Genomic DNA, 23,901 nt, shown 5'->3' with positions numbered 1-23,901 from the left:
GTAAAAAATCTTGCTTGAATGCAATCGGGGGAAAAAACTCAAATACCTTGCATTTATCAAGTTTCTATGCTTAAAAACTTCAAATAACTCGAATTTAGTAAAAAATGTTTCAAGAAAATGCAACTTTAAAAAATAACCCCCTAGATGTTAGTGTGCTATCATAATAAATCATGCTACTGTAAATCATGACTATATGCATATTATTATAGAGTTTTCCTTGCTTTTCCACTGTCGTTATTTAAAACAAAGATATGGTATTACTAACATGACATCATCAATTTATCAGGCCGTGGTAATTCATTTGTAACTGGAGAAAACTTTTAAATTAGTTGTAAACCTTAAAATAAATAAAGTGTGATGTGACATGAACCTGATGGGCTCATTCATGTGCAAAGGAAAAATATATTCTCATATTTTTCTCATTTCTCATTTTCTTCTTTGTAATTCAGGGTTCTTTTGTATTGTAATTGTTGAGTATGTCAGCTGAAAATTGTCTGGTGATTTTAAAGAATCAAGTCTGTTGTACAAAAATCAAATATGTAACTATATAATACTAAAGGTCCAAATAAACAATACAGACGGCACTCCGGAGGGGGTTTATTGTCACATTAGGGTAACAGCATTGCCTTATGCGTTTCGGGAAACACTCCCTGTTACCCTAATGTTACAATAAACCCCCTCAAATCCATCCGGAGTGCTGCCTCTATTGTTTATTTGGACCTGTATCACAACTGGGACACTCGTGGCTGAGCACATGGAATCTACGGAGCTGACTGGAGGGACATTGTGGGGTGGGGTGATTCTTGAGTGGTCACATCCTTATTGACTTCCTCATATAATACTAAATCCACAATGCTCCCTATGTTAATGATCACGTTTCATAGAAGAAAATTGCATGATCTCACTTTATTGATGATTTGTCAATGCAGAGAAGTTGCAGCAATGTTTTCTTAAATGCAGGATGGCAGAGTGGATATAGAAATGGGTTAATTACCGAGTTGAGGTAGCAAAGACAATACGTGACATTATACAGTATTTCTGATATACACCATGAGCAAAACCATTCCCTAATAACTGTGATTAAAGTATATGGAGCCCAACATATGCAGAATGTGACTACAAGAACCGCTAATGATTTGGCTATTTTTATATCCTTGGATAATGCTGCATTTTTGACTGGATCATATGAGATGATTCTTACACATGCTGTGGGTACTTCAGCTTTATTTTCTCTACACTGACCAGAGTTGGATTTACATCTTGAAAAAACATGCCTAGTGATATGCATTTTATTTGATGGATCTTTGGTGCTATTTTCTTTCAGTGCACCTACATGGTTTGAGGTAATAGTAGAATCTACAGAGAAAATGTCATCCTTTATAAGATTTTTCACAATAACAGAACTGTTTTGATTCTTGTTTTTCATGCGAGACCTTATTTTAAAAGATATGCTGAGATTAAAATATGCTATAGCAGCCATTGGGGTACAGAAGTCAAAAATAAAAACAAAGAGCTGATAGTTAGTGCTATAATACATTTCAGTGGTACATGCACCATCTGGTATTATACTGTATCCCACAATGTACTCCCACAAAATAATTGCAGGGCCAAAGTTGAGGAAAGCTACAATCCACACAGCTGCCATCTTCATAAAGGCCAGTTTTACATTCTTCTGCTGATCTCTGTGTTTCACCTGTAAACAGAATAACAGAAGCATGACTGATACATGAAATAGCCCTTTGGCCACATTGACATGCCAAGAGCAAACTGCATCACGCAAGGATAAGTACGCTGTTTAAATGGCTGCTCAAATTATAGGCATGTGTTCATAGGCTTTTGTTCTTTTGGTTTATATAATATTCACATTCATTCCTAAATTTACAATGATTTTAAAATTCTTGGTGAAAATGTAAATATGCTACTTATGATTGTGCTTTAGTTGCCTTGTAGAACATATTACAGTGCAGTTGTTTGACACCAGCAAGGCAATTTGTTTAAGCAGATCTAGTTCTGTCTACAAGAGAATGGAAGGTACTGGGGCAGCCTGAGGGCCCTATTTATAAGGCAATAGAATAACATTAATATTACTTTCCACTGATGTTGAAAATACCCATTCAGAAAGTTTCAAAACTTTTACAAATGAAGAAATGTTTCTGAAATCATTTTATGACAAAATCAGCAATCCAGTCAAAATTATCAAGGGGGTAGTAAATTAAGTAAATTATTATCAGTTATACCAAATTGACAGAATAAGGCAGAAAATGATATAGGTATGTAGGCTCCTGGTTTAGATTTAAAAATGAGCATATGCATTATCAAGGGCCTTATCATTATGACTTGGTTTTATTGTTGTTCATTTCACACTTGACTGCACGTTGCAGCGGTATTAAAGGGGTAGCTAACCTCCACAAATAACAGAGCACCACAAATCTTAGTCATTGGAATACAATTTTTATTCTAAAACTAAGTTTAATTATTCCCTCTTATTATTCTCAGTAGCAGCTGAGCACTCTTGCTCACAAAATTTCAAAAAAGTTTGTTGCTCAAATTTCTATGGAGATTTATGCAAGTCTTTTACATGCAGCTGTTACAGTATCATACATGGATTGCCTGCAGAGACATAGGGGCACATTTACATAGCTCGAGTGAAGGAAAAGAATGAAAAATACTTCGAATTTCAAAGTGTTTTTTTGGCTACTTCGACCATCTAATTGGCTACTTTGACCTTCAACTACGACTTTGACTTCGAATCGAACGATTCGAACTAAAAATCGTTCGACTATTCGACCGTTCGATAGTCGAAGTACTGTCTCTTTAAAAAAAAACTTCCACCCCCTACTTCGCCACCTAAAACCTACCGAGGTGCAATGTTAGCCTATGGGGAATGTCCCCATAGGCTTTCCTAGGTTTTTTTGATCAAAGGAAAATCGTTCGATCGAACGATTATTCCTTCGATCGAACGAATAGCGGTAAATGCTTCGACTTCGATATTCGAAGTCGAAGGATTTAACTTCGATAGTCGAATATCGAGGGTTAATTAACCCTCGATATTCGACCAATAGTAAATGCGCCCCTAAAAATATGACGCATTCTCATTTGGTGCTAAAGCTGGGAAATGTATAAATTAATGATGTGCCAATTCAACAGAATATCCGCTGAATTGCAAAAGTCAATGGGAAAGCAAAATAACAATGAGGTAAAGGTATCTTTGGCTCTGCAATAGCATATATATAATGTATATATTGGCCTACCTTGTTAGAGAAGCTCCTTTCCACAATGCTACAGCTGTTCTTCATAACAGTAATCAATATAAAAATGTATCAACAGCAGATAATCTTCTGACAACAATTAATTGGTTTATTGAAATAATATTATGTCCCTAAAGTACACCCAACAAGGGCTTTTGGGTCTCACCGTGAGTAGGCAAACAGAAGGGCGCTCAGATTCTATTGTTTGATGTTTAAAGCAAATAAGACGTGTTTCTTTCACTAATACGGCCAATTCTTTTTAAGCAGTGTTCAAAATATACAGTACCACATGGTGAAATTTTGACACCTCTTAGCACGTACAACGCCCACCCCCCTGTGTGCGAGTGTGCTCTCAAGCACCAGAGAACTAGGGAGCCTTGAATCCACCAGTGCTCCTTCAGATGCTGCTGGGCAGCATGCCGCCCCTAAAATTTTGACGCACTAGGCCCAGGCCTTTGTGGCTTCGCCACAATTAAAGGCCTGTTTCCTGTGCTGTTACTAAATAAAGAAAACACAATTTTAATTTCAAATGAACATTTTAGAAAAATGTAAAAATGATAAAAATAGAAAATAATAACAATAATAGAAAACTATTGAAAAAAATTGTGTTTTCTTTTTTGAAAATAATAAGGTGCATATTTACTATCCAGAAAATAAAGTGCATATTTACTATCAAGAAAGATAACTATTATACTTGGGAATCTAGACAATTTTCAGTTAGGTTTAATTTTTTATTTTTTTTAATGATTGGGCATTTTGATTGGGCAAGTTTAGGAGTTTTATTTTTAAAAGCAGCAAGTAAGTTGCAGGTAAAACTTAGTCCATTTGTAAAATGTATAATGAAGCCATAGAATTCTTAATGAATCAGATGAAAATTAAGCGTAGGACTGGTCAGATATGGGATGACTTTGACATAGTTGGCCAGCTTAAATATATTGCAATATATGGACAAACAATCCCTGTTTTGTTTAAAGGGTAAGGCATTTTTCAGTAGCAGTATGCACAAAATATCTCTGTCTTAAATATATTGATAATGGGTTGAGTGCAGAGGACTCTTGTATTTGTCTATGGGCATTTTGTTCAGCAGCTTATTAATTTGGAATTTCAACAGCTGTCTAATTGCTAGGGTCCAATTTACCCATGCAGCATCTTGAAAGAAAGACTGGAAAATTAATAGGAGGGGATCTGGATAGAAAGATAAGTAATAAAGAGTAACAATAAAATGGTAGCCTCACAGAGCAACAGCATTTTGGCTGATAGTCAGTGGCCCCCATTGGCTGACAATTGAGTGTGGATACTCTTAAACCTATAAAATGGTTACCAAAAAGAGGACTCTCCTTATATAAGAAATTTCCAATTGACCTGATGCATTCTTAATAAACAAAAAAAGAATTGAAAGAACTTACTGCTTTGGTAACAGCCAGGAAACGATCACAGCTGATTAATACAATATTATAAATGGTACACTGGCACAGCGTATAGTCAATTGTAAGCCACAGTTTGCAAACATGTTTTCCAAGCACCCAGCTTCCTCTGGTAATAAAACTGTGCAAATTCAGCGGGAGAGAGAATGTACCTAAATTAAAAGGATGAAATAAGGAATCATATTCTAAATCTGGTTGAACAAGAAGGTTTATTTGTCAAAAGTTTGTAGAAAAAATACAGCACTTTTTGGTCAACCTAATATATTTTTTTGTGGCAGATTTGTTACTCTGAGGACAGTCGAATATATATCACACACTATTGTTGATAGTAGTCAGGAAAATGTAGAAAAATTCTTAGGTACTTGAAGAACTCACCAGTTTTGGAAGGAGGTCCAGGTGCACCGCCCTGAACCCTCAGCTTAGGGAGCAGACCACCGTATAAAGAATAAGGCCAGGCACTAGCAGAGACCAATCTTCCAGGCAGGCTTGTCAAAACATATAGTAGTTTATTGTAGAACTCAAGGATACAACCTCACCGCCTTAGGCGTTTATTATCAATATTTAAAAATTTTGAATAATTTGTTTAAAATGGCCATCTCGTCGATATGATATTATAATACTGTGGATTTAATCCCCTTACTTTACGTCGGTCAATTGTATGAGAAATGCTTTTTGTACTGGTTAAATAAAGAATATACAAAAAAAATGGCCATCTCCTAATTCCAAGTTTTCTGGATAATGGATTTCCAGATAATGTATCCTATACCTGTATTGAGTATAGGGCAAATTTGATGTGTTTTGTTGATAATTTCTGATCTGTGCTTAAGACTTATCATAAAATGTGTTCTATCAATCTGGAAAATATGTGTGCTTATGCATTATAAATTAAAATGTAAGGTGCAATTCAAGTTTGTTTTTTTAAATTAAAATCTACATATTTTCAGAAACTTTAATCTATATATTTAGCACAAGAAACTCAAATTTAGAAATTTTGCATCTAAAAGTCAACAAAAGTTATCCTAGGTAAGATCAAGCTGGTTTTTTTTTTGAGTTTTATTATGTTTTTGAGCTTAGAAGGTATTCCAGTTTTTTTTCCACTTGAGTTTTTTAATTGTAATTTTAGTTTTTTTAAATATGCGAGTTTATGCAAAGTAGAAAAAACCTCTAAAATTAAACAAATTGTAATTTTAATAATTAGACTTCTATGGGTTGGAAAATTGGATAACTCTAAATTACTATACATACACAATTTTAAGATTTCCAAAAACAGGTTTTAGTTCATTCTTTTTACACTCTTCCAACAAAGCACTACACAATAAAATTGATCAGAGGTCCCTACCTGTAAAGAAGTCCCCGATGGCAAGATTTAGAAGAAAGTAATTGCTCGGAGTTCTTAGATTTTTGTTTACAATGAAGCCCAGTATAACAAGTGCATTCCCTGTGCCACTGATGCAAATCATACAAGACATTAGTGCAGCCTGGATAAGTCTCGTTTCATCCTGGCTTTCATTAGAAGCATTTACAGAACTTAAAGAAATGTTATCTAAATGTATTAATGAGGCATTTCTGGGGTAGACACTCATTGTGAACGATTAAAAATTGTCCATGACTGTAAAAATAGAAAAATTAACACATTTCAGATTTGCTTGAAATTTGCCTGAGATGAGTTACTCTAACTTCAAAACAACTTACCTGCTGCTAAGTACAGAAATTGTAGCACTACAGAAGATTGTAAAGTTTATAAAACATATGGGTTTACTGTACTTCTACATACACATATATATATATATCTGAGGTTGATCTAGGGATCTTTCCTCCTGAGTCAGATCAAAACATAGAAACCTACTTAAAACATGATTAGATTGGTTTCATTTTCCCTTGCTTATGCTAACTGCACATTATCACATTAACTAATTCTGTTGAGACATCTTCCATGCCTGGGAATTCTTTTCATTAGATTTCTTGGTTTTCAATGCCAGCACACTGTTTGCTGTTATTTGTTTAAAATAGGGAATAATGAGTATTATTTTTGGATTAAATACATTTTAATAAAATCTTGGTTTAAATAAATCTTATTATATCTAGTTGGAATATATTTGAAATAGAGAATTAATTTATAGAAAACTAATGGTAATCAGGTACCAAATCTCAAACTAAGGATGGTCCAGCTCATACAGTTACCCATTGGCCAAAATCGCCCATATCTATCAGCAAGGTTAGCTTTCCTATCAAATGTTGATGTCCGACAGGTCTGTAGGCACTTCTATATGATCTGATGATTTGTCTAACTGTTGAATCTAATTGCTGATTGGTTGCTTTGGCCAACATCACTGGTATTGCTTCACTCAACCTTTTACACAGCATGATAAATAGGCTCCCAAGCCTCATTTGCACACTTGTGCTCCAACATGGTCTCCCTCAACCAAAACCTTCCTCCAGGTGTGAGTGGCATGGTGCTTGCTACCAGCATTTTTTAACAAAATATAATTGTTTCACCCAACTGAATGTTGGTTATTTTACTATCACTACATTTGTCCCCTAATAAGTGTCCATTAAGAGCTGACCACAGAGGCTGCGAATGCCGTTTAGTTACTGTGATAGAATTTCCAATGTGTCATGCAACTCAAAGAGACAGGTGTTATTGCAAGAGTTACATGAATGGAGATGTGAAGTTTTGTGTAACCATCGAGGTAAAGATGTTAGAACAGCATTGTATGTAGCAGACAGGTGATGTTGAAGGCCACTTCCTCTGTTAAGGGATGTTGTCACTACCTTAACAAGAATAACCTCTTTTACACCTTGTTCAAACCAGTTGTTTTAATAAATAAAACAACAAAAAAAAACAACAGGCAAATAAGATTTCCTTTTGGATTGATGTGGATTGAGGTCAGTGGCAGAGTTACTTTAAACCGTCAAAGCAGCCCTGCCTATATACTGTATTGTTGCAAAATAAGTGCTGGTTTATAAATACAGAAGGTACTATACCACGCCAGCCTTAATATTGTACTGCAAGGAAGTCCATCTAGAACTGTAGACATTGCTGTCAATACATTAATGCTAAAGTGCCAAATGTTGTGATATTTTAATTAAACTTGTTGAAGGGCACAGTGAATGCCCTTGTTGAAGCAGCTTTCCTATTCAGTGGAATTTAATAAAACAGTCCCAGGTTGGGATTGAGGACTGAGACCTGTGTGCTTAGGGCTACATTACTACCATGCACTGTTTCAAGTCTCAGAAGGCAGCTGGCTATGTTTGCTGATGAATGAATATTTCAAGCCATTCATAACAAAAACAAAAATAGCAACACCTAGAATCATGTGGCTTGTAACCCTGGCAGTTGCAATATTAAATGGCAGGGTGGGAAGATGAACTTAAGGGTCCCAGAGATGCTTATTTAATGGATTTTAAAGTGCAAAAAATTTGAAAATTTGGTACTACATTTTGCACAAACTACTGGAAGTGCAAAGGTTTACACTAGCTAGGAAATAGGTGTCCCTGCTGGTGAAGGAGTGGTTTGTTAGTGGTACCTGGGTGTGCAATTACATGCCCTTCACTTACATGTGATTCATATGGTGCAACACAAAGGGAGCCGCATACTTACCACTTGGTTATAGGTATACGACTCCCTCACAAGGCACTAGTGTAGCTGGGTTTGGTGAGTGAATGAGCCCTTTAAACAGCTTTATGATAAGGTCAGTGATGTAGACTTCAAGATAAAAAGAAGGGGACATGAATAGAGAGATACAATTATAATTTCCCCCACAATTAATTTGAACTTTTAGCAGCTAAAATCCCAGGTTAGGAAGATAAGGTATTGAAACGAAACCCATTCAATAAACGTGCACAAAAAATAAAATACCAACTGCATAACTTATTAAAGTTCAAAGATAATTCATACCTCCCAACATTTTGGAAGTAAAAAGAGGGACAAAAAGATTTGAATAACAACCATGCACTGATTTGAATAAGAGCCTGTAATAAAAATAGGTGAGGGCCTGAATAAAAAGAGGAGAAATAAAAAGTAGTGATAACAATACATCCATTGTCTTACAGAGCATTTGTTTTTAGATGGGTCAGTGACCCCAATTTGAAAGCTGAAAAGAGAAGGAAAAAGGAGAGTACTTTAAAAACTATAAAAAATAAATAATAATAACCAATTGAACAGTTGCTTAGAATCAGCCATTCTATAACATATTAATAGTTAACTTAAAGGTGAACTACCCCTTTAATAAATGGGCCTCAAAAGTGTATGTAAAACAACATGTAGAAATATTGTAGTTGAGAAGCACAAATATTCATAATTTTTGCAAAGTTGTAAAAGCTACAATATTTTACGTCATTTTGACACCAAAATGTTGCTGCCACGGTGAAATGTCAGGGAAAAACTCACTACATTATTAGCATACATGCTTTTTTAACAATTCTTTGGCACAAACAAAACCTGAATAACCTGTATAAAAAGATACATTTGTACATTTTGATATTTTTGAATTGCAACAAATCCATAAAATATGCAGTTCAGTGCCCACTCAGCGCACGGCCACCAATAATTAAGGTACATAATAATGGTTTCTGCATATTACATATCCTGCCTTTTATGTATTCATTGTAGGCATCACCTTCATGAAGTTCCTACTAAAATAACAGCTACATTCAGAGTGGGTGTGGAAATGAGTGCTAATGGGTGCTTGTTAATTGAAGGGGATATGTAGTGATGAGCAAAAAAATGTTGCCATGTACAGATTTGCCACAAACTTGTGCGCTCTGCAGACAGCAAAATGTTCTCAAAACTGCATCAAAAATTTGCCACTGCATTTTATCCTTCCCCTCTCCTTGCACATCCACCAAAAAGTCGTCCCATTGTCTATATAAGTCTTACATATAAATATATGGTTTATTTATTTTAATGTGGGATACAAACACCAGATATTATCTGTGGGTCGTATTATTTATTATTAGTTGTGCCTGTGTTTGTAAAGGTATAGAATCTGCTACCTGGAAACCCGGTATCCAGAAAGCGCCGAATGACGGAAAGGCCGTTTCCCATAAAATCCATTTTATCCAAATAATCCAAATATTTAAAAATAATTTCCTTTTTCTCTGAAATAATAAAACAGTACCTTATACTTGATACAAACAAAAGATATAATGAATCCTTATTGTAAGCAAAACCAGCCTATTGGGTTTATTTAATGTTTACATGATTTTCTAGTAGACTTAGGGCATGAAGATCCAAGTTACAGAAAGATCTGTTATCCAGAAAACCCCAGGTTTTGAGCATTCTGGATAACAGGTCAATACCTGTAGTAATATATAAGGCCTAAAACATAACTCAGAAAGCTCATGAATACAACCAGGTGGAATATCATGGAATTATTTAGCAAATGCGTTTATTTGCGTTCAAACTTGCATTTAAACACAGAAAAAACAGGTGACCAATACATTCAACCTGCTGATTGGTTGCTATGGGTTACTGCCCTGGGCAAAAATAGTGTCTTTTATTACATAACCCATATGTTCTAATGTTCTAAAATGATGGTAAGAGGTGATACATAATTGTCATGTGGATAACACATTAGCTATTGTACATATTTAGTTGTAGAACTGTAAAAATTTAAGCAAGAAAATTTACAGACGATGCTGAGAGATTATCTTAAAGAACGTACAATAGTTTTTGTTATGTAGTTTACATAATAATTACTTTGCCAGACTTTGCTAAATATGTAACATAGTGGAACGACAAAGGTTTACGCCACACATTACCCAAACTCGGGGAACCTGGAGAATGCAACGAGGAAACATAGTCCATTCAGGCATATAGGAATTTATTTGTCTTTGCTTTGCCACAAGAATGTATATGTAATATTTCAGAATTGCCATTACTGTGCGTGTTACAGTCAGTTTTGTGTACTTATGTGAAAGGATGCAATTGTCATGTCATAAATTGTTTTTAAAAGTTAGATGGTTAGGAAGTCTGAGATCTACATTTTAGGGTTTGCTGAATAAAACACCAGAAAGCATGCTGTGGCAATTGAAAGGTCCATTTTCAAATACATTGTTTTGTTAAGCAAAATTATCTGATTTTATAGCACCTTATACTAGAGAATACTCAGAGTTCACTATATATCATTAGTGTTGTTCTTTCCCTAATTACAATCACACACACATATACTATATATATTATTGTTACAGTTATATACAATAGGGTACAGGAACAACCTCACAGCATTTGAGATTGTGAAAAAAGCTGAGAACTACTGTATGTAGAAGCATTATCAGAAGTACTGTATGGATGACCTCTGGCATGACATTGTGCAGAGTGAGTGATGAATGCCTGTGCAATTGCCTACCTGTTAAAATGAGCACACAAAAGTCTGAATTTACTAAAAGAAAAAAATTCACAATTCAGTCATAAAGTTAGTCCTTTAAACAGAGTGAATCTCTGATCCTTTGACAGCTGCAGCATTTAAAAGATGTTTTTCTTTCAAGCATCTATCCTTAATCTGTGCAGACCAAGAACAGATGCAGCAATCTTTATTTGCACTTCAGTTATTAATAAGCATCTTCCTTGGCACAACAAGAACAATGAACATTGCTCGAATCCAGGGTCAACAAAGGTAATATTCACTGCCCTGAGATGCTCTTCTTTGGAGCTCCTGCTGTGATGCATCACCTTACTAGCCTAATGTTACTCCTGCTGGGTTACTTACTAAAATCTGAATTTATCTCATATTTCATTAAAAAAAACCATGGCCAAACTCCCATGCTTGATTTTACCTTATTTATCAACAATATAACCCAAATTAATTGCATTGCTGAAAAACTTGATAAAATCGTGTGAAAACCAAAATCTCTTGTCTGACTTTTTTAGTTTGTGTCCGAAAAGCCTAAAAATGTTGTATTTTCGGGCTAAATCCAGTGCAGACCAGGAAAACTTCAAATTGAGGTAGTTGCCTCTCCAATTGACTTATAAAGGACCTTGACAGGTCTGAGATGGTGGATTTTTGGATTCTGGCTTTTTGCAGCATCTGGGTATAATAAAACTTGAAAATTGGAGTTTTCTTTTCCACAAAATTTTTTTAGTTGTTGCCCCAAAAAGCCCAACCAGATTATTTTGAGGTTTAGTAAATAACCCCCCTAATCTGTGGAACTGGGTTTACTAGCTATCTTACATCTGTCTTACATTCCTAAAATGTGCTATGCCAGTGGCTATAACTAACACTATCTGGTTCTCATAAATTAGGTTCCTTCATTGACTACCACTGAAGTGGTTTCCTACTTCCAATTTCATCCTTACCGAGGCCTCTTGCTTCAGGCTTTTCAGTACTATGTGCCACCAACCTTTGGGTGCAGACCAAGGAGACTTAGACCTACTATTCCCCACCTTTCATAGAGTATTCTATGAGACCTGTACCACCTGTACATCCTCTCTGTAGAGACCCCCCTCCAGCCTGGCTCAGAGGGTAAGGTCAACCAACCACTTTGCCATGCTGGACCTGTAGCCGCCCATCTACACTGTGGAGAACTGCCGCCAGCCAAACTTGCCTGGCTCAGAGGGTAAGGGCAACCACCCTCTCTACCATGATGTTTCTGTAGTAGTCCCTCCTTTCTGTAGAGAATCCCTTTTGCCATACATGCCTGGCTCAGAGGGTTAAGTCTACCAATCACGTGCTGGACCTGTAGCCACCCATCTACATTGTGGAGATCTGCCTCCAGCCATACCTGCTTGGCTCAGAAGGTAAGTGTCACGACCGGCACCCAATACCAGAACAAGTGCCAAGCACCCTGGTCTCGGCTCGGCTTCACCAGTAGTGTGACCACCGTTGAGCTTCGGGAGGAGCCCTCAGCTTACTTGGGTGCCACCTGGACTTAACGAGGGGTACAAGGCGAGATGTTCTGGCTGGCAAAGGGGCACGGCTGTTAGCAAAGTCTTTTGGGCCGAAGGTCACGGTACAAAAGGATTAGGCAGAATGATGGTCAGACAGGCTGGGTCGAGGCAGGCAGATATCAGAATCGTCAGGCAGGCAAGGGTCAAACCGGGTTGTCAATCAAGGAGTTAAGCAGGAAGAGTTGTCGTAGGCAGGCAAGGGTCAGGATACAGAATGCAGAGTAGTCAAGAACAGGCTGGGTCAAACACAGGTAATCAGACAAGCAGGATACAGATCAGATGCACAAGGCTCAGGAAACCACTAGAAACCAAGTTCAGTCAGAATGGGCCTTTTATAGGGGAAAGAATTCACGCCAAAAACGTGCACATTCACGCCAAAACGCAATGGTTCAAACACGCCAGCATGTTTGCGCCTATAATCAACACGCAGGCGCGCCTCGCGAGCCCTAAGGAAGACAAGATGGCGCAGGAAGAGGACCACGCGGCGGGCGTCCCCGCCGCCCCACTAGACCACCAGGGCAGGTAGGTTTTATTACAGTAAGGCCAACCAACCATTCTACCATGCTGTTTCTGTAGTAGTCCATCCTCTATGTAAAAACCTCCCTCCAGTCACACAAGACTAGCTCATAAGGGCCGGGCTCAAACGGAAAGATCAACCAATCACTTTAAGCCTTAAGCTTTGATATTATGGTCATTGTAGTGACAGCTAGCCACAGAAAGAAATAAATGATAACCTTGTTGTTACTGGGATGGTGACTATTGATTGCCTCCCCAAGATGACCATCAAATGTGCATTTATTTTGTTAGGCATTAGTAAAGTGCTACTGTGCTAAAAAGTGTGTGTACTGTATATATATTTTACATAAAAGTAATAACATAAAAGCATACTTATAAAAAATACGTCTTTCCGCCTTTTGGATTGGTCAATACTATAGTTATTGCTCTAGTATAATACAATCCTCTGGCTGTTAGGAGCCCCCAGTGTTATATTAATATCCAATCTTCATCATTATCTGTTTAAAGCCATTAATTAGTACAAATAATGATGAGGATTGGATACTAATATCTAGGGATGCACCGAATCCAGGATACGGTTTGGGATTTGGCCAGTATTCGGCCTTTTTCAGCAGGTTTCGGATTTTGCCGAATCTTTCTGCACGGCCAAATCGAATCAGAATCCTAATTTGCTTATGCAAATTAGGGGTGGGGAGGGAAATCATGTGACTTTTTGTCACAAAAGAATGTTTTCCCCTTCCCACCCCTAATTTGCGTATGCAAATTAGGATTTGGTTCGGTATTCGCCAAATCTTTTGTGAAGGATTTGGGGGTTCGCCCGAATCCAAAATAGTGGAATCGGTGCATCCCTAGTATGCTTTTTTTATTATCATCAATTTTATGTAAAATAGAATACTCTCGACTAATTCCCACTGCCGTTTCTGTATATCCAACTACAGCTCTCTGATACTGTAATGAGTTGGAGTTGCAGCAGCTCAATGACACAGCCTGGATATTTATATAATACAGAGGGTGTCATTCGGGCCCAGACTGCCTCAGTGATTACCGTGCGATTAACTGCTGTAAAACAGCAAATAAATAGCAAGATACTAACAAGTAGCTTCCCAAATAGTTCTACCCCACAAAGCTAGCAGTATAGTGAGGAGTTAGTGTGTATATACTGCAGCTAATAACATTATATTACAGAGAGAGCTCTGCCTCGTGTTTCTATCCGCTCAGAAGATAAGACTGCAGGGAAGAACACCAATCCCCCCCTTTCTTTTAAACTTGAATTGCCCAAATAAAGCACTCGGAGGCTAACTTGTGGATGAAGGTCGGACACAGCTTTTATTAATCATGTTTTATATAAAGATCCTTGCACCTTTATAAACACATATTTCTTAAACCGACTTAAAACCCTTTATTTAACTCAAAGAACACCGATGCCGGCCATTGCAAGAGCAATGGGCATGTGAGAACAATCATTTTTTATTTGTTCATAAAGTACAAAGGCAAGGATCAAAACTTTTTCCGCTGTGACAATTGCGTTGCAGAATAGGAAAAAAGTAAACATACAGTTGCAAAGTAAAAAAACTGCATAGCATTTCTAATTGAAAAACAACAAACATAGGGGTAGGTGGGCGAGATGCTGCTGACCCCCTAATCTCATAATCTTACCCAGAAAACTCTCGTTGCATAGGGGAGGGAGCAGGCCAAAGAGAGTTGCGCACTTGTGCGCAGTACTATTTAATGTTAACGGCGCCGAGCGATGACGTCATCGCTGCGACGCGCGGGGGGGCGGGTAAGCTCTCCCCTCTCCCCAGCAGTCACGGCGCGCCTCGCTAGGCGCTGCGCCGCACTAGAGGAAGTGAACTGCTTCTTCCCCTGACATCACTTCCCTCTCTTTCTCCACCCCCAGCCCAGCTTTCCCTGCCTTAACTCATTCCTTCTCACCCACTCACAGCTACATCTGTTTCTGCCAATCTTTAAACATAAACCAGTGAACCATTCACATCCCTTGTCATGCAGCCCCAGTGCTTATAGACCCAGGGCTTTCCTTTAATATAATCTGTGAAAAAAATCGAAGAATAGATTTCTTAAAGGATTGTCTTTAAAACAAAAACCTTTATGATCATTGGGTATTAATGTGTAAATGGTTTTCCAAAGCATCCCTTATATTCTCATAACAGACAAAAGAGTAAAAATCGTAGAGCTGCAGTGACATCTTCTGGTGCTTTTTAAATTGTCTTGTATACTGTGAATACAGATCATATGAGTTTTGTAAGTACAGGTATGGGTCCTGCTATCCAGAATGTTCGGAACCAGATCAGAATGTAACAGATCTTTCCATCATTTGGATCTTCATACCTTGAGTCTACTAGAAAATCATGTAAACATTAAATAACCCCAAAAGGCTGGTTTTGCTTCCAATAAGGATTAGTTATATCTTAGTTGTGATCAAGAACAAGGTACTGTTTATTATTACAGAGAAAAATTAAATACCTGTAATATACTGTATATCTCAATAAATACTTGCCTTGCATAAAACAGAGGTTCTGCTGAACTTATGATACTGGGAGCCAGTAAACAATGTACCAAGAATCATAATGAAACTTATCACTAGGGGAGTTATTTATTAATGGTCAAGTTTGTGAGGTTTGTGACGTTTGTTCTACCTCGAATAAACTCACAACTCGAATGTTTGCTTATTTATGAAAAAAACCCAATGTAAAAAATCTTGCTTGAATGCAATCGGGGGAAAAAACTCAAATACCTTGCATTTATCAAGTTTCTATGCTTAAAAACTTCAAATAACTCCAATTTAGTAAAAAAATGTTTCAAGAAAACGCAACTTTAATAAATAACCCCCTAGATGTTAGTGTGCTATCATAATAAATCATGCTACTGTAAATCATGACTATATGCATATTATTATAGAGTTTTCCTTGCTTTTCCACTGTCGTTATTTAAAACAAAGATATGGTATTACTAACATGACATCATCAATTTCTCAGGCCGTGGTGATTCATTTGTAACTGGAGAAAACTTTTAAATTAGTTGTAAACCTTAAAATAAATAAAGTGTGATTTGACATGAACCTGATCGGCTCATTCATGTGCAAAGGAAAAATATTTTCTCATATTTTTCTCATTTCTCATTTTCTTCTTTGTAATTCAGGGTTCTTTTGTATTATAATTGTTGAGTATGTCAGCTGAAAATTGTCTAGTGATTTTAAAGAATCAAGTCTGTTGTACAAAAATCAAAAATGTAACTATATAATACTAAAGGTCCAAATAAACAATACAGACGGCACTCCGGAGGGGGGTTTATTGTCACATTAGGGTAACAGCATTGCCTTATGCGTTTCAGGAAACACTTCCTGTTACCCTAATGTTACAATAAACCCCCTCAAATCCGAAGTGCTGCCTCTATTGTTTATTTGGACCTGTATCACAACTGGGACACTGGTGGCTGAGCACATGGAATCTACGGAGCTGACTGGAGGGACATTGTGTGGTGGGGTGATTCTTGAGTGGTCACATCCTTATTGACTTCCTCATATAATACTAAATCCACAATGCTCCCTATGTTAATGATCACGTTTCATAGAAGAAAATTGCATGATCTCACTTTTTTGATGATTTGTCAATGCAGAGAAGTTGCAGCAATGTTTTCTTAAATGCAGGATGGCAGAGTGGATATAGAAATGGGTTAATTACCGAGTTGAGGTAGCAAAGACAATACAAGATATTATACAGTATTTCTGATATACACCATGAGCAAAACCATTCCCTAATAATTGTGACTAAAGTATATGGAGCCCAACATATGCAGAATGTGACTACAAGAACTGCTAATGATTTGGCTATTTTTATATCCTTGGATAATGCTGCATTTTTGACTGGATCATAAGACATGATTCTGACACATGCTGTGGGTACTTCAGCTTTATTTTCTCTACACTGACCAGGGTTGGATTTACATCTTGAAAAAACATGCCTAGTGATATGCATTATTTTTGATGAATGTTTGGTGCTATTTTCTTTCAGTGCACCTACATGGTTTGAGGTAATAGTAGAATCCACAGAGAAAATGTCATCCTTTATAAGATTTTTCACAATAACAGAACTGTTTTGATTCTTGTTTTTCATGAGAGACCTTATTTTGAAAGATATGTTGAGATTAAAATATGCTATAGCAGCCATTGGGGTACAGAAGTCAAAAATAAAAAGAAAGAGCTGATAGTTAGTGCTATAATAGATTTCAGTGTTACATACACCATCTGGTATTGAACTGTATCCCACAATGTACTCCCACAAAATAATTGCAGGGCCAAAGTTGAGGAAAGCTACAATCCACACAGCTGCCATCTTCATAAAGGCCAGTTTTACATTCTTCTGCTGATCTCTGTGTTTCACCTGTAAACAGAATAACAGAAGCATGACTGATACATGAAATAACCCTTTGGCCACATTGACATGCCAAGAGCAAACTGCATCACGCAAGGATAAGTACGCTGTTTAAATGACTGCTCAAATTATAGGCATGTGTTCATAGGCTTTTGTTCTTTTGGTTTATATAATATCCACTTTCATACCTAAAATTACAATGATTTTAAAATTCTTGGTGAAAATGTAAATATGCTACTTATTATTGTGCTTTAGGTGCCTTGTAGAACATATTACAGTGCAGTTGTTTGACACCAGCAAGTTTGGGAGTTTTACTTTGAAAGCAGCTAGTAAGTTACAGTTAAAACATATATACAGGCCTGGACTGGCAATGTCCCTGTTCGGGCAAATGCCCGAAGGGTCGCTCCAATTACTGCTGAAATGGGCCGCTTCTGTTGTTTAATGCAACAGACTACAGCACACACAGCAATTATTGCCTCTCCTTTGCTACTCCCTTCACACGCACTCAAACGCATACCGAGCAGCCTTGTGTTCCTCCCACCTCCTATGATTGGCCATCAGTCAGGGAAAGGGGAAGATCACTCCCCTCTCATTGGCCAGCTGACTGGTTGGGGAGTTTCTGCCCTGTTTCTGTGAAACGAGAAGCTGGGGGGAGGGGGTGGAGAGACAGAGAGTAATGAATGGCATGGCAGGCTCCTTCCTGGTCAGTATGAAGCAGCTGGGAAGGTAGGCAGGTAATATCCAATTAGTTGCTGAAAGTACCAGCAGAAATCTTTACTGCTGTTTGCTGCTTATTGTGAACTTTTTCAATTGATTGATTTGTCGATGAATAAATCCGTTGATAATGTAAAAAATTTTTACAGTGTTTTTTTCTTTCTTTACACTAGTAATATTGCCTAGTATATATATATATATATATATATATATATATATATATATATATATATATATATATATATATATATATATATATATATATATATATATATATATATATATATATATATATATATATATATATACATGTAACCTGCTCTTGCTGTTGAGGGGTTGTGCAAAGGCAGCAGTACAAACGGCAGCACTAATCCATTCCACATGCTTCACAGGGGTTTCATTTTATGACAGAATCTAGCAAAAAAGAACCTCTGAAATATATTTTTTATGTAGTTGCTACCAAACAGCAGGATTAGTTTAGAAACCCTTTACCTCATCAAGAAGGTTGATTGTGCAGGATAACGACCATGAGAAAAAGTATCTCTGAGTTGGTCCCCCCTCACTCTAAACCTTGCCTTCTGGTTGGTGCCGGCAGGTACTGCATATGACCAGCACACTCTGGCTTTCACTATGTTAATTAAAACGTTATATTACATTTGCCCTATAAATCAAATTTTCAGCACAAATATGTGCATCATCTGTTATTCTGCATTACTGCACAATACTGCATATATAAGTAGGCTCAGTATATATATATATATATATATATATATATATATATATATATATATATATATATATATATATATATATATATATATATATATATATATATATATAATACACAAAAGCGATGAATATCTTGTAAATTATAGACTTATAAACGGTGAGTAGTGATGTCATTTCTGTCACAAGACTCACTGAAACTTGTGAATTTATAACAAATAAAGTACCCCCTTTTGCAAAATATGAGGATATTAGAAGTCACCTCGGAGTTCCATAACCTGTATAAAAATACTCGGCCTTCGGCTACGTGTTTTTATATGGTCATGAAACTCCTCTGTAACTTATAATATCCTTAGAATTTACAATTTATACAGTATATATATTGGCCTACCTTGTGAGAGAAGCTCCTTTCCACTATGCAACAGCTGTTCTTTATAACAGTAATCAATAGAAAAATGTATTACATCAACAGCAGATAATCTTCTGACAACAATTAGGGCTTTTGGCTCTCATCATAAATAGACAAAAAGAAGAGTGCTCAAATTCTATTGTTTGATGTTTAAGGGCTCTTAGACATGAGCGTTCTGACCTGCGCTCCCCTGCGTTCCGTTTTTTGGCGTTCAGCCGCAGGGGAGCGCAGAATTAGACGCAAGTCATTATTTGAAATGGGGCTGTACTCACTCAGGCGCGTGTAGGCGCCGAACGCAGGAAAAATGCAGCATGATGCGTCTGAACCTGCGTTCGGCGCCTACACGCGCCTGAGTGAGTACAGCCCCATTTCAAATAATGACTTGCGTCTATTCCTGCGCTCCCCTGCGGCTGAACGCCAAAAAACGGAACGCAGGGGAGCGCAGGTCAGAACGCTCATGTGTAAGAGCCCTTAAGCAAATCTGACATATTTGTTTCTTTCACGCATATGCCAATTTTTTTATTTATTTTTTTTACAAAATCTACAGTCATGGTGAAATTTTGACAGCTCCTAGCATGCACAACCCCCAACCCTCTGTGTGCGTACGTGCTCTGAAGCACCGTAGTCAGTAGAAAAGATTTGAAGAGCACTCCATTCTAGGGATGCACCGAATATGGGATTCGGTTCGGGATTCGGCCGGATTCAGACTTTTTCAGTAGGATTCGGATTTGGCCGAATCCTTCTGCCCGGCTGAACCAAATCCGAATCCTAATTTACCTATGCAAATTAGGTGCGGAAAGGGAAATTGCGTGACTTTTTGTCACAAAGCAAGGAAGTAAAAAATGTTTTCCCCTTCCCACCCCTAATTTGCATATGCAAATTAGGATTCGGATTAGATTCCAAAATAGTGGATTCGGTGCATCCCTACTCCATTCACCCATTGAATTAAAATAAGTAAATGTTTATTTCAGCATATTAAAAGAATCCATGGATGCTTTTAATATGCTGAAATAAACATTTACTTCTTTTAATTCAACAGGTGAATGGAGTGCTCATCAAATCTTTTCTACTGTCTGTGACTCACCTATAGCCACGGGCTTGGGGGCAATGCACCTGGGCCACCCGTCTGATCTGGTGAGTTCCCTCTTGCAAATTACCCATGATACTGTTTCAGGCATAAGTGAACCCAGGAGCGGGACCCGGGGTTTACACACCCGGGTCACCACCTTTTTCGGGTGAGCTGTTTTAATGTGAGTTTTTGAAAATGTCCACTAGAGATGAAGCATGCAGCATATAGCATAGGCTTAGTATAAAGTTTTTTGGTGCTTAAATTCACCTTTGTTAAGTTTATGTGAACGGAACCAGATGTAGCACTAAACATTTTGTATATGAATTTAAAAACTCATGCACCGTAGAACTGAGGAGCCTTGAGTCCATCAGTGCTCCTTCGAATACAGCTAAGTGGCATGCCACCCCTAAAATTTTACCGCACTAGGCCCAGGCCTTTGTGGCCTCACCACAATTCCAGGCCTGTTTCCTGTGCTCTTACTAGATAAAGAAAACAAACTTTTCATTTTAAAATTAACATTTTAGAAAAATTCAAAAATTATAATAGAAAATGATAATAACAATAATAGAAAACTATTGAAAAAAATGGTGTTTTCTTTTTTGAAAATAATAAGGTGCATATTTACTAACTACAGTATAATACTTGGGATTGTAGACAATTTGCAGTTGGGTTTCAATTTTTTTTTTTAGTGATTGGGCATTTTGTTCAGCATTAGTGATGGGCGAATTTCTTCCATTTTGCTTTGGGGAAAATTTGCGCATTTCCTGTGAAATTCGCAAAATGGCGAAAAATTCATAAAAAATTAATGAAACCCAAAAATCTACGACAAATTTAAAGCCGTCGGTAAAGTGAATGGGCGTCTGAATAGTATTGATGTGCGGTGATTTTGCCGCAACTTTTCAGACACACGTCAAATACATTTTTTCACTGGTGGCGAAACGCGGAAATCTGCAGAGCAACAGTATTTTGGCTGCCAGAGTCAGTGACCCCCATTGGCTGACAATTTAGTGTGGTTACTCTTAAACCTATAAAAAGAGGCCTCTCCTTATATAAGAAATGTCCTATTGACCTGATGCATTCTTAAGAAACAATAAAATAATTGAAAGAACTTACAGCTTTGGTAACAGCCAGGAAACGATCGCAGCTGATTAATACAATATTATAAATGGTACACTGGCACAGTGTATAGTCAATTGTAAGCCACAGTTTGCAAACATGTTTTCCAAGCACCCAGCTTCCACTTGTTATGAAACTGTGCAAATTCAGCGGGAGAGAGAATGTACCTAAATTAAAAGGATGAAATAAGGAATCATATTTTAAATCTGGTTGAACAAGAAAGAATACAGCACTTTTTGGTCAACCTAATATATTTTGTTTGTGGCAGATTTGTTACTCTGAGGACAGTATCAGTAAGAGATAGCATCATTATTTTCATCATCATACCCAATGTGTTATAATGTGTGTATTTACATCACATCTGTCTAATGTTATTTAACCTTTTCCCAACTAATCTGAAAGTTAATTTCAGCACATATTTGTCTGTTTGATGACAGTGTTGATAAAGCTGTGGCCTTTGACATCCATCCTGGACTGTCAGGTGTATAGGGAAATGGTAAGTCATAGCGGTTCAGTAGGGGTCCTGATGACCACATGCCTTGACATTGCCCTGGTCAAATACATTAGTTGTATTTCTGCTTATAACTGTTCATCCTTTAGGGGGTTAATGAATTTAAACAGAAACAATCATTGACCCATTCTACTTTAAAATCAATATATTTTAAAAGAGGTATGGGACCAGTTATCCAGAATACTCGGGACCTATTTTTTTCCGGATAAGGGCTCTTTCTGTAAGTTGAATCTCCATAACTATTTTACTGAACTCTTGCGCCAGACTTGCCTTCGCCACCTCAGACCAGGCGAAGTGCAATAGAGTAGATAGGAGTTCCTCAAAATTTAGTTGAACATTTTTCTAAGTCCCAAAAAACGCTGGTGTCTTTTTTCAGGGTGATAGGCTACAAAAGATCATACATTTTTTTTGGGTAACCGGGTTCCCCCCCTACATTTCCTTACATATGGCACATAAACAATACACTGGGCTCATGTGTAGGGCAATATAACAACTCTATTTTCTTTTATTAAGCTTCCCTGGCCTTGTGTAGTGTAATGTATTTGCTGCTACATATACGTCCATTCAACTTTAACTTCCCGTTGTATGCAAATAAGCAAATGCTAGCGTAACTTCGTTCTGCTTGCCGAATTAACGCTAGCGCTACTTTGCCAGCGTTCGGCACCCCTGGACACAACTTCACATGTTAGTGAATTAGCAAATTTTCACCTGGCAAAGTGTTGCGCTGCCTGCGAAGCCGTCGCTGGCAAATTTTCGCAGCTTAGTACATTTGCCCCTATGGGTGTGATTTATCACACTTGATTTATCAACACTTAAACACTTAAAAACTTAAATTTTAGAGATATACAGTATTTAGCACAATAAACTTAAATGTAGAAATTCGGCATCTAAAAGTCAACAGGAGTTATCCTAGGTAAGATTAAGCAATTTTTTTCAATTCAAGTTTCTTTGAGTTTTTCTAATGTTTTTGTAGCTTACAAAGTATTCCAGTTTTTGTTCCACTTGAGTTTTTTTAATGTAATTTTTGTTTTTTTAAATATGCGAGTTTATGCAAAGTAGAAAAAAACTCTAAAATTAAACAGATTTAAATTTTGATAAATGGATTTCTATGGGTTGGAAAATCTGATAACCTCCAAGTTACTATACATACACAATTTTAAGATTTACCAAAACAGGTGTTATTTCATTCTTTTTACACTCTTCCAACAAAGTACTACACAATCTAATTGATCAGAGGTTCCTACCTGTAAAGAAGTCCCCGATGGCAAGATTTAGAAGAAAGTAATTGCTCGGAGTTCTTAGATTTTTGTTTACAATGAAGCCCAGTATAACAAGTGCATTCCCTGTGCCACTGATGCAAATCATACAAGACATTAGTGCAGCCTGGATGAGTCTCCTTTCATTCTGGCTTTGATTAGAAGCATTTACAGAAATGTTATCTAAATGTATGAATGAGGCATTTCTGGGGTTGACACTCATGGTGAACACATTAAACATTGTTCATGACTGTAAAAATAAAAAAAATTAACACATTTCAGATTTGCTTGAAATTTGCCTGAGATGAGTTACTCTAACTTTAAAACAACTTACCTGCTGCTAAGTATAGAAAATGTAGCACTACAGAAAATTGTACGGTTCATAAAATGTTCTCTTATGGGTTTACTGTACTTCTACATATATATATATATATCTCCAAGGTTAATCTAGGGAGCTTTCCTCCTGAGTCAGATCAAAACAGACCTGCTTAAAACATGTTTAGATTGGTTTCATATTCCCTTGCTTATTCCAACTGCACATTATCACATTAACTAATTCTTTTGAGACATCTTCCATGCCTGGGAATTCTTTTCATTAGATTTCTTGGTATTCAATGCCAGCATACTGTTTGCTGT

At 37.1% G+C, this 23,901-nt stretch overlaps 2 protein-coding genes across 2 annotated transcripts; both read right to left on the bottom strand.

Moving 5' to 3' along the window:
• Positions 1 to 901: 901 nt before the first annotated feature.
• LOC121394487 (histamine H3 receptor-like) lies at positions 902 to 6,255 on the bottom strand. Its single transcript, XM_041565647.1, has 3 exons — positions 6,012 to 6,255; positions 4,655 to 4,824; positions 902 to 1,693 (listed from the first exon to the last, which is right to left on the bottom strand). Exons 1-3 carry the CDS (start codon positions 6,253 to 6,255, stop codon positions 902 to 904), a joined length of 1,206 nt encoding a protein of 401 aa, XP_041421581.1.
• hrh4.g2.L (histamine receptor H4 gene g2 L homeolog) lies at positions 6,252 to 23,488 on the bottom strand. The gene is made up of 4 exons (XM_041565646.1): positions 23,254 to 23,488; positions 21,496 to 21,665; positions 17,114 to 17,473; positions 6,252 to 6,281 (listed from the first exon to the last, which is right to left on the bottom strand). The coding sequence occupies exons 1-4, from the start codon at positions 23,486 to 23,488 to the stop codon at positions 6,252 to 6,254; spliced, it is 795 nt and encodes a 264-aa protein (XP_041421580.1).
• Between the last annotated feature and the right edge of the window lie 413 nt (positions 23,489 to 23,901).

The sequence above is a fragment of the Xenopus laevis genome, chromosome 6L (assembly GCF_017654675.1).
Source record: "Xenopus laevis strain J_2021 chromosome 6L, Xenopus_laevis_v10.1, whole genome shotgun sequence".
In the NCBI taxonomy this organism is placed as follows: domain Eukaryota; kingdom Metazoa; phylum Chordata; class Amphibia; order Anura; family Pipidae; genus Xenopus; species Xenopus laevis.
This window is presented reverse-complemented; position numbering and strand designations above follow the sequence as displayed.

Coding starts and splice junctions, on each gene's coding strand:
- LOC121394487 (XM_041565647.1), bottom strand. CDS start 6,255: ATGAGTGTCTACCCCAGAAATGCCTCATTAATACATTTAGATAACATT. Junction 4,825..6,011: donor CATCGGGGACTTCTTTACAG/GTAGGGACCTCT, acceptor CTTTTAATTTAG/GTACATTCTCTCTCCCGCTG. Junction 1,694..4,654: donor TCCTGGCTGTTACCAAAGCA/GTAAGTTCTTTC, acceptor TTCTGTTTACAG/GTGAAACACAGAGATCAGCA.
- hrh4.g2.L (XM_041565646.1), bottom strand. CDS start 23,488: ATGAGTGTCAACCCCAGAAATGCCTCATTCATACATTTAGATAACATT. Junction 21,666..23,253: donor CATCGGGGACTTCTTTACAG/GTAGGAACCTCT, acceptor CTTTTAATTTAG/GTACATTCTCTCTCCCGCTG. Junction 6,282..17,113: donor CTACTATTACCTCAAACCAT/GTAGGTGCACTG, acceptor CTATTTTTACAG/TCATGGACAATTTTTAATCG.